An 18,494-nucleotide genomic window follows, 5' to 3' on the forward strand; every position below is an offset into this window, starting at 1 on the left:
GAGCTCATGAAAAATTGGTTTATTAATGCATATCAGCATTTTATATCCTGATACAAGTATTGAAAGTGACATTATTAAACTGACAGGCTATAGAATTTCGTGACACAGCTGTATGGAATGTTGTTTGCAGTTTGTGGATATTGACTAGGCGACTCATTTAAGTTTGTGCGAATGAAAGAACTCCAAACAAGTTTAGGAATTACAAACCAGTTCTTTTGTGAAGTCTGAAAGCCATCCAATGCAATGAAAGTCAGAATAAGTGCTGCACACATACACTATTGATCTGCATTCAGAATACATGCCTAGCTGGAAAATTTAATTCTGGGACAACTAGCTGGTTCATAGTCTGGCCAAGCTTGAAAGGTCAAGTGCTAATTTCTATGAAAGCAGTAAACTATCATATCGGGTAAGACTATTTTTTTTCTTTCTTTTTTTAAAGCTGACATTTCAAACGTATGCAGCTACCTCTAGTAAACACAATTGAGAATAACCCTTATTTGATTGTGATCTGGAACCTCTGAACAATTCAAATTTACTGTCTAAATCATATTTTTGTCCTCTTGTGTACACACCGTAAAATGGAAATGTCTCAATCTGTGGTCCGAGATGACACTAACAGTGGCAAATAGTATACTGTATGACTAATCTTCGTCACAGCCTTTTTTTTTTTTTTTTTTTTTTACAACACTGCATGAAGAAAAAATGCAGGACCCTACACCCAATGACGTATGATCAACTATCGACCTACAGCCTCTGGAACCACTCAAGCCTCCAGAATTTAATTCATTACTCGAAAATTACCATAATATTGCGCAGATACCAGATAAACTGTTCCAACTGTCCCCGCGTTCACATTGGTCCCCACGACGCGGGGAAAGTCCCGAGCTGTGGGACTTTCTCCTCAAAAACCATAATGTGAACGCTCGCTGGGACTTGTCCCCTCGTCCCCGCGAAGCAAGTCGGGTACGGGGACAAGATTTGGAGGGGAGAGTGACCTTGGGGCGCAATTGATAGCGTCCAGCTATGGTCATCAAATGTGCGCATGCGCTACGCCTGGATTCAAGTGGCAGAGCTCGCTCCAAGCCCCAAAATGCCCCCACAGCTCGGGGACAGATGAGATACCAATGTGAACGGAGGTCAGTCGTAAAAAAGATAAGATCTCTTGTGGCTGTCCCCGCATCGCGGGGACCAATGTGAACGCGGGGTTTCTTGATAGTCTGTCAAATAACGCCAAAATTCTGCTGATCTGCTGCTTTAAAAGTCAATTTCATTCATTAATTGTGGAATACTTTTTCTTATCTATCTATCTTATCTATCTATCTATCTATATCTATAAGCATGTTTATATACAAAATGTATATTCTTTATGTGTGTGATATATCTCTTCTAGTCATGATTCAAAGCATGCTGATAATCCATATTATTTGAAATGAGCAAAAATCTACTCAGTGACACATAAAAAGAGAAGTATAACAGAAGAGTCACTTTTACTTCAAAACATTTATTGAGAATGGTGTTAAACCACACTCTAACTGCTTCCCTGTCACAATTCTTTATTCACTATTGTCAATGAAATATCAACATGTAGACAAGCTTCAATAACTCTTTGAAGCCATTCAAGATGCATGTTCATATTTCATTTAGGGGGAGGGAGGGGCAGGAATTTGGGAGAAAATAATGTCGCACAGTTTTTCAAAACAAAAACCTAACTTGTTAGACCAAAGAACTGCAAACTACCAATCATCATGCCTTGGGGAATTTTGCTGAAAAAACAAAACAAAAACAAAAACAAAAACTATCATCACATTTATCATCTTGATTTCTGTAAGATTAAAAAGAATTGGTTAGATTTATCTAATCTACACAAATAAAGAAATTCTCAAAATGATGAAATTCACACTATCATCACATTTATCAACTTGATTTTTTCTAAGATTAAAAAGAATTGGTTAGATTTATTTAATCTACACAAATAAACAAAGAAATTCTCAAAATGATGAAATTCACAAGAAAAACAAGGACTTGAAACTCCTTTATCATTTGGCCAATCAAAGAATCATGAAAAAAAAAACAACAACTAAGAGGCTTTTGAAAATTCGGCTACCAAAACAATGAATGACATAGGGCTCAAATGGGGGGGGGGGGACCTCTTTGTTATGAAGCATTATAAATAGGTGTATTCACATTGATGATAAAACACCATGGATATTCAAGTGCTAATGCACCCTTATTGAATACCAAAATTACAATCACATACATTGTACTGTTAAACCTTAGACTTTCATGGCACAAAACTTTTGCAAACTGGAGCCGACGGCTTTTTTTCGCGGCACAAAACTTTCGCTCACTGCCATTCATGAAAAAAATCATGAGTATTCAGTACTTCTAGATCTTGACAAAATACATCTAGTACTCAGCATTTTGGGGGGCTTTTATCAAATGAACTACTTGAGAGTCATGACAGTATTTTTAAGGTCCACTCATCAGATCTATATATATATATTATCTCTTTTCATTTAATTTTTGGCTGTCATCACGGCCCATTTGCCAAGAGGTTTTGCCACCCACTGGTTGAGAAGCATACATGTAGGTATACTGTATACAGCATTGGACTGGCATTCAATGCCTTGTGAAGACCCCCCAAAAAACTTTTGCATGCATTATACTTTCTCAAATCTTGGCTAATCGTGAAAATTCAGAAGTTTCATGCCCACTGTAATTTCTGGTTTCACAGCATGTACAGTAGCTCTACGAAACCACAGTGATGTTGCTCTTGAGGCTGGATGGGTTCACTGTGATGTGACACAATTGCTCCTAAATGATGTGCTGTTCATTATGTAGAGAGATTAATGGGAAATTACCCTTTCTTTTTCGGAAAGTCAATTAAAAATGTTAATCACATTTGCTGCTAATTATGCAACATGGATTACATAAAATTACATCAATATTCATCATTCTCATGAAAGTGCAGTGCCACCACTTCATTAGGATATATTGATTTAAGTTTGGAAGAAACAGACTTAACTTGATATAATGAGGTTTCGAGATGCAAATCAACCCATAAATAGCTTGGTAAACACGTTTAATCATAATGTCTTTGATATACTCCGTAATTTAATGAACACCCGGGCATCATGATAACATGACCATGTTATTACCATGAACACCTCCCCTCCCCCACCCATCATGACCATGTTACCATGAACAATTTTTGTCATTTAAGCGGCAATATGCACAACAATTACAGAGCACATACTGTAACATCACGCATCAGTCGGTCGGCTGTTTTCAGTTTCTGGAATGAAACATCGCATAAAACTGATCAAACCAAAATGAAAGAAAGAATACCCAGCGATGGTGTAAACTACAATGTGTCAGTGTGTCATTTACTTTACATTCCTGTAAGTGTTAAAAATAAAATAAACTCAGTTCAAAAGACCAATACAAAAAAGCAAATCATGGACAATGTCATATATCCAGTGTTCATGGATATGCCCTCTACACCTTAACCTCAGTTTTTGTTTTCATTTTTATTTTTCCCCAAATGTATATCACACTGAGTCATTCAGCACTTGGCACTTGTTTGTGTTCTTTTCACAATGCATGAACTACCACATACGGAAATATGAATCATGGAGAAAATGTCTATCCAAAGAAATGTAAAGTATGCTGTTGACCTTTAATCGCAAGGTACAAAGTTTCTTCTAGACATGTGAGGCTGCTTCATGTACGAATGTACCCACATACAAATGTATGAGTTTGAATAGAGGAACTGCAGCTTCCTTGAATATCCTGCATTACTTGCATGAGAATTGACTAAATTTCAAGAAATACACAAAACAATTTGTACAAGTTTCTTGCAGTAGATGGCCATCTGTCAGGTGGAAACGGCTATCGAGTATTGATCAGGAAAGATAATATCCCCACAGCAATGAATATTACATGTCATCGAATCAAAATTGCCAGAACTGAAGAACAAACAAAATTGTATCCTAAATCATTTGCAATAATATGATAAACTATTGACAATTTACCCCTGAACACTTATGGTACATTGTACGTCACTACCCTTCATCATCCTGATCACTCCAATAAAACAAATATCTGCATCTTACATCATTCTTACAACATGTTGTCTCATGTTAACGAAACAGAAACAAATTCAACCACAAACAGGAGGAAGACAGAGAAACCAACAAAAAGGAAGAGAAAAAGAAAGAATGAATAATAAATCATAGCAAATAATAAACAGTGTAATCACCACTGACCAATACTCCATTTCTGTAATATATGCCAATTTATGGATGTTTCTTTTCCTACAACAGCCAGGTAACAAACCATTTAATCTACTTGCCTCCTCTAATTAAGTTTCTTAGGCAGATATTTTTATAAGTTGTTCCAAGGAGGTTTGAGAGATAGTGTTCCAACTGGCTGTAATTATTCAAACACTTGTCAGTTTTCTATTGATATACAAAAGAATTCCACAGGTGCATTTGTGCCTTTGATGATGGATGTTCGATGCTACCGTCTTTCTGAGCAATCTGAAGAATCATGTTGAACGCTAACATAATCTTGGCTATAGTTTGCCAAGATTATGATGAACATTTCAGACCAATTTCAAAATTATCCTGGGCTCTTTAGAATCAACATCATTAAATTTTTGTACGTCTCCTTTGTAGATCTTTTAACCCATTGAGGATGAGTCCTGAGTATACATTACTGTACTTGGGCAGGTATCTATGGGAAATGCGTGTTGTAGCAAAATCAGACTGTCCTCAACAGGTTAAATGTTCATCATTCTTTTTTTCTTTTTTTAGTTTTCAATGTAAATTAAGTGATAGATTGCGCGCACCGTGAGGCACACTGTAAATTGCAACTTGCTATACAGCATGGACAGCTCTGGCCTAGGATTAATGACTATTTGATTTAAATCTTCACACAAATAACAACAAAAAGGAACTTGTAAAATGGCATCAATAATGTAACAGAAAAAATAATGACAATAACAACACTGACTTTCAAAAATAAAAACATTGATAATGGTATTACCTATTATCATTATTACTTTTCTTCATGAATTTTGCTAGTAAAAATAATGTGATTATTTTTTTTACCATTGTCATTGTGATCACTTATGACATTTGTACATCTTATTCACATCAGATAATTACAACTGTAACTCAAGGAATTGAATTTGAAAAGGAAATCAATTTGTTGTTAAAAGAAATTGATTACCCCATCCAGGTTGGAAATTAGTCTGTACATCCTACAAACATATGTGTTAACCCCCTAGTAATTTGAAAGTGGTCCAAGATGGGATAAAAAATGTTGTGGTTCTATGGACTGATGGGCTTTAGTCTGACCAGGAAATGATGAAAAAGAAATGAAAATACAAAACACCAGAATGCAAGATAGACAAACACATGCAGTGGGGGATCCAGAAGGGGGCACACCGGGCATGTGCCCCCTCTTATTTTTTGTTAAAACAAAAGAAATAAAAAGTATTAAAGGGATGGTACAGTATTGGTGGAGATGAGAATTGGGCTTTTAACTTTTTGCAAGATACCAAGAAAACACTTATGATATACAATGTAGCACAGAGCATACCATTTTAAGAGGTGTTCAAAGTTTATTAGATGAAAATCGGGTTTGGAATGACTGAAACATCCAAAAACAAAGTAAAACAAAGCGATCATAATGAAGTGTGGGTCCCACACTTTATTAGAATCCCTCTTTTTTTGGATATCTTAGCCATTTCAAAACCAATTTTCACCAAATAAACGTTGAATTCCTCATAGAATTACATGCTCTTTCATATTTCATAAGAGGTTCTCATTATCTCATCAAAAAATGTTGAAACCTGAAATTACGTCTCAACCAAAACTGTACGATCCCTTTAAATGGGGGGTATGTGCCCCTCTTTATTTTTGTAAAGGCGCCTCCCTTTTAGGGAATTCCTGGATTTGCCCCTGCACACAATTGAACATGTACACTGTATAGTATAGTTATAGAATGTTTGAAAGCTGAATTTGTGTTTCTCCCTTAAGTATCAAACTCTTTGAATGTAAATGCATAGTATCACAAACTTCCATCAGAATTGTGTAACATATAAAGAACCCTTTTTGAGGCTACCATTCTTGTATACAAATTACATGTATATATCATGTAAGGCAGACCGTTCAAGAAAACAAAAAATGTCAGTGTCAGTGTAACCCAAGCGCCTACTACAATTGTACACATATTTGGATAGAATCTAATAGTTTCTTATACAGACCAGTTTACAATTTCATTTACAGTATATATATTTAATTACATATTACACTATATATTTGCACTCATCCAGGAGCCTCATGAAATGACATAACAATGCAATGTAACTCCATTTCCATTGATATACACGACTGTATACTATCTAGATATCAACTAGAGTTGACTGATTTCTAGATGCGGTCCTACACTGTTAACTTGAGATGCTGGACATAATTATCATATCCCTACTCATCACTCATCATTAGTAGGGCCTATAAAATGTACTTTACCTGTGTTGTTTAATCATGATTTTATTCAAGTTTAGGGCAACGTAAGTAGAACATACAGAAACCAGGTCCACCGTTTCATTCAAAGCGAATGGCAGGTTAGAACAAGCACATGAGATACAAAATAATTGCTGATGTTAATACATTATACAAACTTAGAATACATAATCATATATTAGATCTACGATACACAAACTGTCAAGCATTAATCCATCGATCAACTATCAATGAGATCACTGCATTACGTCAACAATAATATTGGTCTTCCACAGTATCACAATACAATAATTCTCATTTAATTCAAAAAGTGATAATGAAATTATATAAACATATACAGTATAATATATAAACCTGTTATCATCATCATCAATATCATCTCATTTTCACAATCTTAAATTTTCATTTGACAATGTCCCATATTGTCAAATTTTGAAAATTTGAATATTTACTTAATTTTAATATCATTATTATACCATGATGAGTAGTAGGTTCATACATGTATATGGTATTATGGTTGTTGTTCTTTGGGGTTGGATTTTTTCTTTTCTTTTCCTTTCTTTGGCAGCACACCGGATGATGATCCACATATGGGAATTCAGAAAATAGCAAAGTATCAAGTGGTGGGCCCCCAGATGTCGTGGTCTGAATATTTTACAACTCAACAAGTAGTATGATCTACCCTGTTATGGAATGAGAATAGTATGCATAACTACTATTTTCCGCAGGTTCTACATAAGCTATTTAAGTACGACACAAATTGAATAGTCTAATCACGTTTTCCCATCTTGAAATGATGGGGTTGGTTTTATACCGCGGCATTGGAGTTTCGCATAAGCAGCAGCACACTCACACTCCTCCATCGGCCTACAGTGCGCATAGGGTTGCCCTGCCTGTCTGTGTCTGAGACACCGGGCCATCACCACAAACCTCTTCACACACTACACACACACACGATCACATACGGTAAGCTAGCAATCAGCCACCTGCACCTACGCAGAAAGGGCTGGGGAAGACCGTTCCACCCACCTTGCATACGTTGAAGTGTTCGGGAGTGAGCGATTCTACTACATCTGAATCGCCTTTGGCCGAAGAACTGGACCCGACACTGGCTGTAAGCCCGTCGAGCACCCTCACAAGTCGCTTCATTTTGCTAAATTTCTCCATGAAATTTCCTCAAGAAATTGCCATAGCTCCACGATATACATTCCACCTATCCATTCCCCCGTTGAAATCGCCAGGAAAACACCGCAAAATCCACGGGAGGCTAGGGCGCTCGAGCTGCTAGCCTACGTACAGTCACTTTCGTGTGTATGCGCACTAATGCTGAGCCGGGTTCGTGTGGAAGTCTATGCAGGCAGGAGTGAGACACATCAACATAATGTGAAGGTTGAGGCTGGGTTTAACCTTCAACGCAAATCCCGGATGTGAATACGAGCGAAGCTGCACTCGGGAGACGCCGCGAAGGCAGAAGGATGGTGAAGTAGTTTTCCATATTATTAGCAAACTACATGTGATTAACCTTCATGTCAGTAGGATAAGAAATTTGAAGTGAATCGTTAGTCATTTCTTCGCTCGTGGCAAAATATTGTTCGCCAGAATAAACGTTTCGTGCCTTCCTAAAATAAGTAGTAAGTAATGTTTACATCGGAAGTGCATCCCCACATGTGTCTTGACGCGCGTATTTTGAACGGTATCCTTTTTAACAGTCCCATGTATTGAAAGTTTTGTTACGAGCACTGCTATGGGGCTAGATCAGAGAAAACAAAATATACTTTCATCATTAGTAATTTTATACGGAGTAGTTGGTGATCCTGTGTCTAAACTTCCGGTTATTCGATTGCATGTACTTTATTTTCTTTCATAGTCCCCGTCATGTTTTGTGGCTTTAACAAAAATAAAATAGTTTTAACTTAAATTAGACCAAAAGTTAAGCATAGTTACTAATATTGGTAACTAAAATTAAAGCAGTAATATAAAGGCAATATTAAAATGTTACTTGTCTACAAGTGCCAAGTACTGCTAGGTCTAGTAGTAGCTAGGTCATTCCTAGCAGGAGCTGGGTGACAAGATGCTTGCTTGAGAATTCTGACCTTGATGTTTCACCACAAAAACAGTGCAATGCGTAGACAATCTATAGCCTATAATATTAGGCCCTATATGTAGTAAATTTACGTGTGGAATTCTTCAAAAGATGGATGATTCGTGAAGTGCAATAAATGGTTGGTCAATCAGCTCATTGCATTTATATTTTAGTCTCAATACAAGAAATATTGTGGATTATCAGGCTAACATAGCTAGTGTGCATAGGATCTGCTTTAAATTCCTCCCTGACTGTATATGAAAATAATCAGTGAGGATTTCTTTATCCATACCTACAAATATATAGGCCTACCTGAGCTGAATTTCAACAGCTGAACGCTAACCATGGTCTATGATTAACAGCATTAATGGGAATGCCTTCCTGCAGGTTTACACCTGTACTTCCTGTACTGTAGTCATTCCATTTACAAGATATTTTCTTTTCTTTCTTTTTTTTTTCTGATAGATAAATAATAAGATGTTTTCTTTGCTGGTTACAGTGTTTCATTGCAGAGATTCAACAGGAACAGACTTGAGATTTTGAAGTGTATTCAGGATTCAAAGTATTTGACTAAATTATGTCAAAGTTTTTTGCTGTCTCATGCATCATATGCTACTACCCACAGATACTTGGACAGAGGAGTGCAGAGTGAGCCAGAGTGGTACTGATTTATATGCTACGGCAGGTCAATATGGCAGGGACCATCAGGAAGCTGGACGAGACAGTGGTCAACAGGATAGCCGCTGGAGAGGTCATTCAGCGGCCAGCAAATGCCCTGAAGGAAATGATAGAGAACAGGTGAAATCTAGCACCGATTTCAGTGCATTGTTTTCTCTTAAGTAATTTTAGCTGGCTGATCTGTTTTGGTTCATGGTGGCATACATGTAGGCCTACATGCATCAAGTAAGTGTTCATGTGGAAAAAAAAAAAAGATTGCATGACAATGATGTTATTATGTATTATCACAACTTATACATCAATGTACATTTGTATGTCATCAATCATTCAGAATGATAAATCTGCATACGTTTGTATGTTACAGCTTCAAACGTTGATGAATGATTCCATTTTGGTATTTGAATCTGATATTAAAGAGAAATAACTGCAATATTCTAAATCAATCTTTTCGACATATGGATGATTGTTGTAAATGACTTTACACATGATTTATTCACAACTTTTCAATCACTCAAATAAAACTGGGTAGATAACATAGTAAAAGGCTTAAAGTCATATAAAATAACTGTACCGTAAAGATATAAATCTCTGATTTGTTTGATCTTGTTGAAATTTTCCCTGATCTATTGCCTTCATATGTGAAAGTAACCGTCCTTTAGGGTAATAAATTTTCTGAACTTTTGTCTGCAATTTTCCACTCCATGCTCCAGCTTGGATGCCAAGTCCACCTCAATCCAGGTCACTGTCAAGTCGGGCGGGATGAAGCTCCTGCAGATTCAAGACAATGGGACTGGTATCCGGGTAAGATAACCTCCCGTCAATCTGATCATTTGAGAGAACTACGCTTAAACCTTCCTTGGTGTGGTGTTGAAAAATGCAGTGAAATGAAATGACTAATCATTGCAAGTATAGTTGGGATTTTGATTCCAGTGAATTAAAAGTGGATTTCAGAGTGAAAGAGACACGGCAGTTGTTTAAAGAGATAATCAAGATTCTCATTGCTCTCTGCGTCATCCGAGAGGCCCACCAGTCTTGATCCTTTCTTACCAATCCATGCTCCCTTTTTTTACAGAAAGATGACATGGACATAGTGTGCGAAAGGTTTACAACCAGTAAGCTTCGAGAGTTCAATGACCTCACCAGTATCAGCACCTATGGTTTCAGAGGAGAGGTAAGCCTATGCGTAGTATTAAATGGAAAAGTGGTAATGTTCACATATTTTGCGCAAAACGCACCTAGCACAAAAATAAAAGCATACAAACATTTTTGTTTCCTATATGCGATACTAGTTCTTATTTTGATAAAGCAGAATGAAAAAATTCTTGTTTTCACTTTACTCAGCCAAGCACAGAAATTATTCATGTGAAAATATCCACTTTTACAGTAGTAGGGAAGTCATTGTGGTCCAGTCGTTTCTCTGACGGGCTTGCCATGGGATGGCCTAGGGTTTGAAGCCCTCTTCATGACACCAGTGTCGCTGAAGAAGACATTCATTGATGTGATTTTCTCTTCTGATCAGGTGCACATATTAGACTGGGGTCAAGGCTCATGTAAAATGACATCTGTCTCAATGTGTTGTTAATTCTGTAGTCCTCCGAATTTAGTTCTATTTTTAGGTACATTTTGACATACAATGTGTATATGTTTTATTCAAAACTATGATTTTTGTAAAAGAAATCTCCACTTCCAAGCCCCAGGCTTTTGCATGATTTCTTCCTTTGACTAACACATCACTGTGAATATTTTGAATGTGATTTTATGGAGTAAATGAATTGAATTGAATTATCTAGCCTCACTTTAGCAAGCAAAAAGTGGAGATGGTGTGCATCCATATGAGCACTTTGAAGTGCACTTAATGAGAAGGCTGAGAGAGGGTTCAACTGTAGGAGTAAAAAGAGGAGAAGAAGTAATGAAGTATAAGGATGCTGTTATACATTGTAATAGAATAGTGGCTACTACCCCCAAGAATATACCCATGTCATTGACCTTGTAAGTGATCTAGTCTGTTTTTGTTTTGTTTTCTAAAAAAAACCACACAACAAATTCCTTTAAATGGAAATGACTGATCACCAGATACTGGCTGCATATAGGATTTGTCAAATATTATGGGTACAACCATATATTGATATACCACCATTATTCTGAAGATGACATCTTTGATTTCAACTTTCAGAATGTCCTTTGTTGTTCATCATGGGAATGTTAGCAGTCGTCATGTTATGTAAAAATTGTGTGTTTTGTGATCTACAGTGGTTGAACCACGATTATAACATAGTTTGGGTTTGCAAGACCAATCAGTCTTCATGGTCAGGCATCTACCAGATGTATTGATTCAGATTAATTGATTTACACTTTTCACTGGACATCAGGCTCTGGCCAGCATCAGTCATGTCGCCCATGTAACAATCATCACAAGGACGGAGGACTCCAAATGTGCCTTCAAGTGAGTTGATAATGTTCTTTCTTCACAAATCATGTTACCGCTTGCCAGGTCTGAACAATTAACTGTAAAACCAGAAACGTTTCACATGCATTTTAATTTCCTGAGTTGTGCGAGAACCGAGATTTGCAAAATGAAATGCACGCAAAAGTTCCTTCTACATTTTAAAGAATAGGAAATTCGGTTTTTTGCCATTCTTTTTAGAACGCTTTTATTTTTGTTGAAGGTAAGTCTTAGAGGCCCTTTTTCATTTTCATAAAAGTCCTTTACACACTCTTCACTTTTAACTGTGGTAACTTTTAATAGGATGTTGCTACTGCATTGAAAGTTGGTGTTCATTATAAAGAGAATGTGCTAATAGAGTGCACAATTTCAGCTTTATTTGATAATTCTGTGTTATGGAGTTTTGCTTCCTGTTTTTTGTTTCATTCCCAGCACAGAGCCCAGTGTGGTGCAAGATTAGGCACTTGAAAAGACCCTGAACTTCAGAGACTATTTTCTCAGTAAACTCTTCTCCAGAGTGTGTACTTTCTTCTTAGTTTTTATATAGGTTAGGAAAGTCCATTTATATTGAATTGTACATCATTCTAAAGCTTAGTGTCTGCTCTTTCAGAATCCACCCTTAAAAATACATATCTGGCGACTTTTTGTTGGTTTTGTGATGCAGAGTCACATATGAAAACTTTTGAACAAATGGTTCACTTTCAGAGAGTGCTTTGGATGATATTATAAACTAGAAAAACACTCAGAGAGCGCAGACCTCCAGTACCTCCGCCAAGCAGCTCATTTCCACCCATTATACACACATGCTGAAAATTGCCCAATTTCCCAATATAGAAGCCTTTTGTTTTCATCATGAGCTTCCAGTTATGCGGTGCCTCACCCAATAGTCCGGGAGCCAGCGGGGGTCAGCCTAGCTGAAAAGGTTACCAATTTTTATGTGTATAGCAATTTAGTACATATGCCCCTGAGTATGGAAATGCACGTCTGGCTGGTCATAGGTGGTGGGTGTGGCCAGGAGGGCCACAAAAAGGACCCCCCAAAATTAGGCTAGCCTAGCTGGAAAAGTAACCCCATGAAAACAACTGGAACTTGTTCGTTACACTTACAGGATAAATGAATGACCATTGCCAGACGTTTTAAGTGGTGGGGGGTAGCCGCCAGACGCTCTTAAAGGCCCAACTCCAGCTAGGCTAGCCTAGCTGGAAAAGTAACCTCATGAAAACCACTGGAACTTGTTCGTTACACTTACAGGATAAATGAATGACCATTGCCAGACGTTTTAAGTGGTGGGGGGTAGCCGCCAGACGCCCTTAAAGACCCAATTTTTTCCAGCTAGGCTAGCCTAGCTGAAAAAGTAACCTCATGAAACCCACTGGAACTTGTTCGTTACACTTACAGGATAAATGAATGACCATTGCCAGACGTTTTAAGTGGTGGGGGGTAGCCGCCAGACGCCCTTAAAGACCCAAATTTTTCCAGCTAGGCTAGCCTAGCTGAAAAAGTAACCTCATGAAACCCACTGGAACTTGTTCGTTACACTTACAGGATAAATGAATGACCATTGCCAGACGTTTTAAGTGGTGGGGGTAGCCGCCAGACGCCCTTAAAGACCCAAATTTTTCCAGCTAGGCTAGCCTAGCTGAAAAAGTAACCTAATGTAACCCACTGGAACTTGTTATTTACACTTACAGGATAAATGAATGACCATTGCCATACGTTTTAAGTGGTGGGGGTAGCCGCCAGACGCCCTTAAAGACCCAAATTTTTCCAGCTAGGCTAGCCTAGCTGAAAAAGTAACCTTGTGAAACCCACTGGAACTTGTTCTTTACACTTACAGGATATATGCATGACCGTTGCCAGACGTTTTAAATGGTGGTGGTGGTGGGGGGGGGGGGGGGGGTAGCCGCCAGACGCCCTCAAAGACCCAATTTTACCAGCTAGACTAAGCTATATATAGCTGGAAAAATAACCTCCTGAAACCCACTGGAACTTGTTCTTGTGATACACTCAAAGGATAATTGAATGATTGTTGCCAGACAATAGCCGCCAGACGCCCCAAAGACCAAACTCTTACCAGCTAGGCTAGCCTAGCTGAAAATTAGGAAAGTAACCCCATGAAACCCACTGGAACTTGTTCTTACACTTACAGAATAGATGCATGACCGTTGCCAGACGCTTTCAGTGGTGGGGCGTAGCCCCCAGACGCTCTCAAAGACCCAATTTTACCAGCTATAAGGTTCACATATTTCAGAAATAATAGCAGTGTAATTCCATAACTATACCGCTTGCTTGCGAGTTCACCTGTCTATGCATACCTTATTCTTTTGTTCTGCTTCCTTGCTTCCCAACTCATGCATTCTTATGGTGACTCTCCCATGTCATCATCCTTGTTCATTGCAGTTTGTTCTGTTTTTTTGAAAATATTCTTATTCTTCATCCCAATTATCACAAATTCTGAAACTCTGTCCTCAGTATAACTAATTCATATTTGTACAAATGTAAAAATCTGAGAATCACCCGGAGGTCTCCTTTAATGGGGGAGTTTCTTGAGCGCACAGGGAAACATGCTTTGAAATATCAATAGGGCAAGTGTTGAGACGAAATGCTGTGGATAGAAATATGAGAATATACAGTGCTGTGGTTTTGGTAGAAGAAATAGGGTATCTGTATTTGTCCTCAGTGATAACCAAAAAACTTATTTGGAAAGAATGATAGACATCAAAAAAGAATTGCCCAATCAAACATGTCGGGATTTTTCTCAAACATCAGTGTTCTCATTTTCTTTGCAGTGTAAAACAAAAATAAAAAACAAAAAAGCAGAGCCGGATACAGTATCCGGATGGAAATAGGTGGGATGGGCGTAAACCCGCGGGTATTATAACATACTGACGTGAAAAAAAAAAAAAAAAACAAGACCAAGAACTACTTTCTTTCTGTGTCCTGGGGAGAAATATTCATCAATTGCATTTTGGAAATGTTGGAAATCACAACTTTTGATGAAATTGTCTCCTACAGTATATATCTCTTCTTATATCATGAAGGCTTTTTTTTTATAATTAAGTTTCTTTCCTCTATGACCATGATAAAACAAACCCCTGATGATTAAAACAAAAGACAATCAAAACTTGGCAAATGAACTCTTTGGACATTAGCAAAAGGGAATACATTAACAGTTTTTGCAAACACTTTATACAATTGTCTAATACTCCATCAAGCTCATAAAAAGTACAATTCTACTGCAACAAGAAATCCATTCAGTAAGACTCGTCCTCGGTGTACATCACTTAAAATGCCAACTTTTTAAAAATAATGCCCCAGCTCTTAAATTTACTTTAAAAAAGGGAATTAAAGCTCAACACCTTTGGCCTATGACTCTTTTAGGTACCGTATCACCTTACGGTTGAGGAGATGGGTAAAGAAACATTATTAACGAAATAAAACTTAAAGGAACATGCTTCACATGACCTCACCGTTTTCTTCTCTTAAGAAAGAAACGAAATCTGAAAATTGTTCAAGAGTGTTTTTGAACATAGTACATTGCAAAAGCAGAAAAAAATCAGTGTTTTTAAGAAACATAACTCACAACAACAAGGAATTCCTGTCGTGTCTAGTATTGCACGTATTTTGGTTTGGAGAGTTTAGGATGCTAATATTTCAAGACAAGTTTATGCTCCGGCACTTCAATGAACTTAACTATAAAGTAATGATCAACCTCTCTTGGCAATAAACTCAACATTTGCTGTTCTTCAGTAAAGCATATGACAGAAACATATGACAAACATGTCTAAAATTCATATGAATAAGCTCACAGCAACAACAAAAATACTATGTTATCTATAAACTAATACTGCATGTACTTAGTTTCGAGGGATTTAGATGCAAAATGTTATGACAAAAGCCCCTACGTGGCTACCAGCAATTAAACATCCTTCAACTTCTTTAGCAAATGAGCTCATGTGTATCATCTTCTTGTTGAGAAGACGAAGATGAGTAATGATAAAATAACCAAACTATCAACTTTCCTTAACATGTTTTACATGAAATCATTATTGCCTTCTCGTAACGAAATAGAAAAAAAAACCCAGAACATCTGAAATTGTTCAAAATCGCTTCTTGATAACGATGAAAGCAAAGGAAACTTAGAGTTTGTAACCACTATGACACGTGTCTACAGATCTGTCATGCTCATAAGAAACGTAACTCACAGGAATATAATTTTATACAGTGTAAAAAGTACTTGGTTTGGAGGACATTTAGATGCCAACTTTTCAAGAATAATACACCAGCACTGATATTAACTGATGAAAAAAAGTAATGCTTAGCTTCTTTATCCAATTAGCCCATAGGTAATTCCTTGTAGTTGAAAAAAAAAAAAAAAAAAAACCGAGTACACATAAAAATATAGACTTTCCGTAATATGTATCACAGGTCATGATCTCCACATTTTTGCTCCTCTTAACTTAAAATAAATAAATATATATTCAAATTTGTTTTAAATGACCTTTAAACAATATGAAAAAAAAAATTCTGTGTCTGCAAAGGCTTGACACGTGTTTAATACTGGGTCACACTCATATTAAACGTAGCTCACAGGAACAAGGAATTCACGTGTGTATAAAATAATACTGCAGAGAGGGTGCAAAGTTGAACCCTTTATTGAGGGTGCGAAAATGTTCCCTTGGATACATCTTTCCACCCACACTAAGGGGTGCTAAGTTGCACCTTTCTTGAGGGTGCGATCTTGCACCCTTTACTTTTCGGCGCACCTTTGCACCCCATGTAGCCTTTACATCTTGGTGCAACTTTACATCCTTTCGTGAGGGTGCAAAGAAACACCCAAAGTTCCAAGATTATGCCTTGTTTTGAGGGTGCAATCTTGGAACTTTGCGTGCTACTTTGTACCCCCAAGAAAGGGTGAAAGTTACACCCTCGGGAGCAACTTTGCCCCCTTGAAAAAGGCGCAACCTCTTTCCTTTAGGTACAACTTTATGCCCGAAGGATGCAAGAATGTACCCTCTCTTGAGGGTGCAATCTTGTGCCTTATTGGTATGATGTTGCACCTATGTGGTGCTTATTTGCTCCATGACTGCTGCAAAATTGCTCCTTTAAAGGAGCAAGTCAGTGTCACCGCCTGCTCCTTTATAGGGGCAATATTGCCCATCATCTCAAGGTGCAACTTAGCATCACATAATCGGGTACGATTTAGTTCCTTAACTACTCTAAACCTTGAATAGTGCGAACTGATGTAAGCCTATTTACTCAGAATATAACTTATGTTGTTGCACTCTGCAAAGTAAATAGGATTAGTGTAACTTGGATCTTGTGAATCATGAAATGTGTGTGCGTGTGGAATTTGTGAGTTGTGAAAATGTTAATGTAAAAGTTAACTTAGTTGTGTTTGAATAATATACTGAAACCAAAAATTTACCCAATTACCTTTTCAATATTAAAAAAAGGTGAGCACTATATCTATCAAACAGTTAACCTTCTCGGCAAGAGTATACATCTGCATGACGGAAGAGGTGAAAATATGATATGCAGTTGTCTGGATACGTTTTATTCAAAACGTTTGAATGCGTACTTATTCACATAATCTATAAGAATAATATATTATGCTTCTTACCAGTACTCAAAGCCTCTAAAACAAGAGCATGCTTCTTACACTTCTAAAGTATACACCATATCTTAAAAACAAAATGTAAGAGGATTTAAGAAGCTGTTTGTATGCATTCAAACGAATCCATATTTATATCTAATATCTAAAACGTGTCTTGTTAAAGGGGAATTCGTTTTATAATGACGATGCCAATTGTCTGAAAGTCCTTATCACGACATGTCTTGGAGTTCACGCTTATTGAAAACATGAGATTCTTGGCACGTAGATTACAACTATGGTTTAAAGAGTTAACTGAGATACGCATACCGTATACGGGCATTTCGATGAAAACATTTAAATACAAGGCACTGTAAATAATATGAAAATCAAACTTGATACCAGCCCTTATCGGCAACCAATAGAGACTATGGAGGACTGCAGTTATAATTGTGTTCAGATATTGTTTTGGGTGATACACGCATGCCGACTGATTTGGGATCAATTCGAGTCCCTCGAGCTGAGATTCCGGAACTGCAATGAGCAAACCATCATTATGCATTACAAAGTGACTGAGAATAATGCATGCACCAGTTTCTGTTTCGTTGTTCTATACACAGAAAGTTGTTTCGTTTTCCAATCCTGTGCAGGCACACAGATTTTACAGAATTCAATCATCTTTGGCTATAACGCCATGGTCGCGTGCAAAATGAATGCAGCTTATCTAACTTAACCTGTAGTTACTGAATAGGGGACTACTGTATATTCAATTTATACATTATTAATCGGATGATAGAACCTGTCAAAGAGTAAATTGCGGATATCATATACCATTGTCAAATTCACTTTAATTCTATAAATAGTATCAATGGAATGTTATGAACCACTCCAGCATTAACAATCATTATCATAATTATTTCCCTGAAACGGCTGCATTTGTATGAGAGGGAAGAGTTTGGCATCATACATAGCAAGAGTCGTGACTACAAAACTAAATACATGTATTATACAAGGTTTTAGGACACTTTGAATCATGCCCCCCCCCCCCCAAAAAAAAAACAACAACAACAACAACAACAACAACAAACAAACAAAAAAAAAAACAAACCAACAACTTAGTGAAATGTTGTACAATGTATATGCCCTACTTCCATTTACCTATGA

The 18,494-nt window shown here is 37.2% G+C and overlaps 2 protein-coding genes across 2 annotated transcripts in view; one reads left to right on the top strand and one right to left on the bottom strand.

Moving 5' to 3' along the window:
- The window catches only part of LOC140243032 (syntaxin-binding protein 5-like), a 176,284-nt gene extending 168,447 nt beyond the window's left edge, over positions 1 to 7,837 (bottom strand). The window contains exon 1 of the mRNA XM_072322772.1: positions 7,563 to 7,837. Within this exon, the coding sequence (XP_072178873.1) occupies positions 7,563 to 7,700 (138 nt within the window). The 5' untranslated portion in view covers positions 7,701 to 7,837. The remainder of the gene's footprint in view (positions 1 to 7,562) is intronic.
- A 1,439-nt stretch (positions 7,838 to 9,276) lies between these two features.
- LOC140242561 (DNA mismatch repair protein Mlh1-like) overlaps positions 9,277 to 18,494 on the top strand; it is a 52,613-nt gene continuing 43,395 nt past the window's right edge. The window contains exons 1-4 of the mRNA XM_072322304.1: positions 9,277 to 9,414; positions 10,005 to 10,095; positions 10,367 to 10,465; positions 11,664 to 11,737. Coding sequence (XP_072178405.1) covers positions 9,290 to 9,414; positions 10,005 to 10,095; positions 10,367 to 10,465; positions 11,664 to 11,737 — 389 coding nt within the window. The 5' untranslated portion in view covers positions 9,277 to 9,289. The remainder of the gene's footprint in view (positions 9,415 to 10,004; positions 10,096 to 10,366; positions 10,466 to 11,663; positions 11,738 to 18,494) is intronic.

The sequence above is a fragment of the Diadema setosum genome, chromosome 19 (genome assembly GCF_964275005.1).
Source record: "Diadema setosum chromosome 19, eeDiaSeto1, whole genome shotgun sequence".
NCBI classification, from domain to species: Eukaryota; Metazoa; Echinodermata; class Echinoidea; order Diadematoida; family Diadematidae; genus Diadema; species Diadema setosum.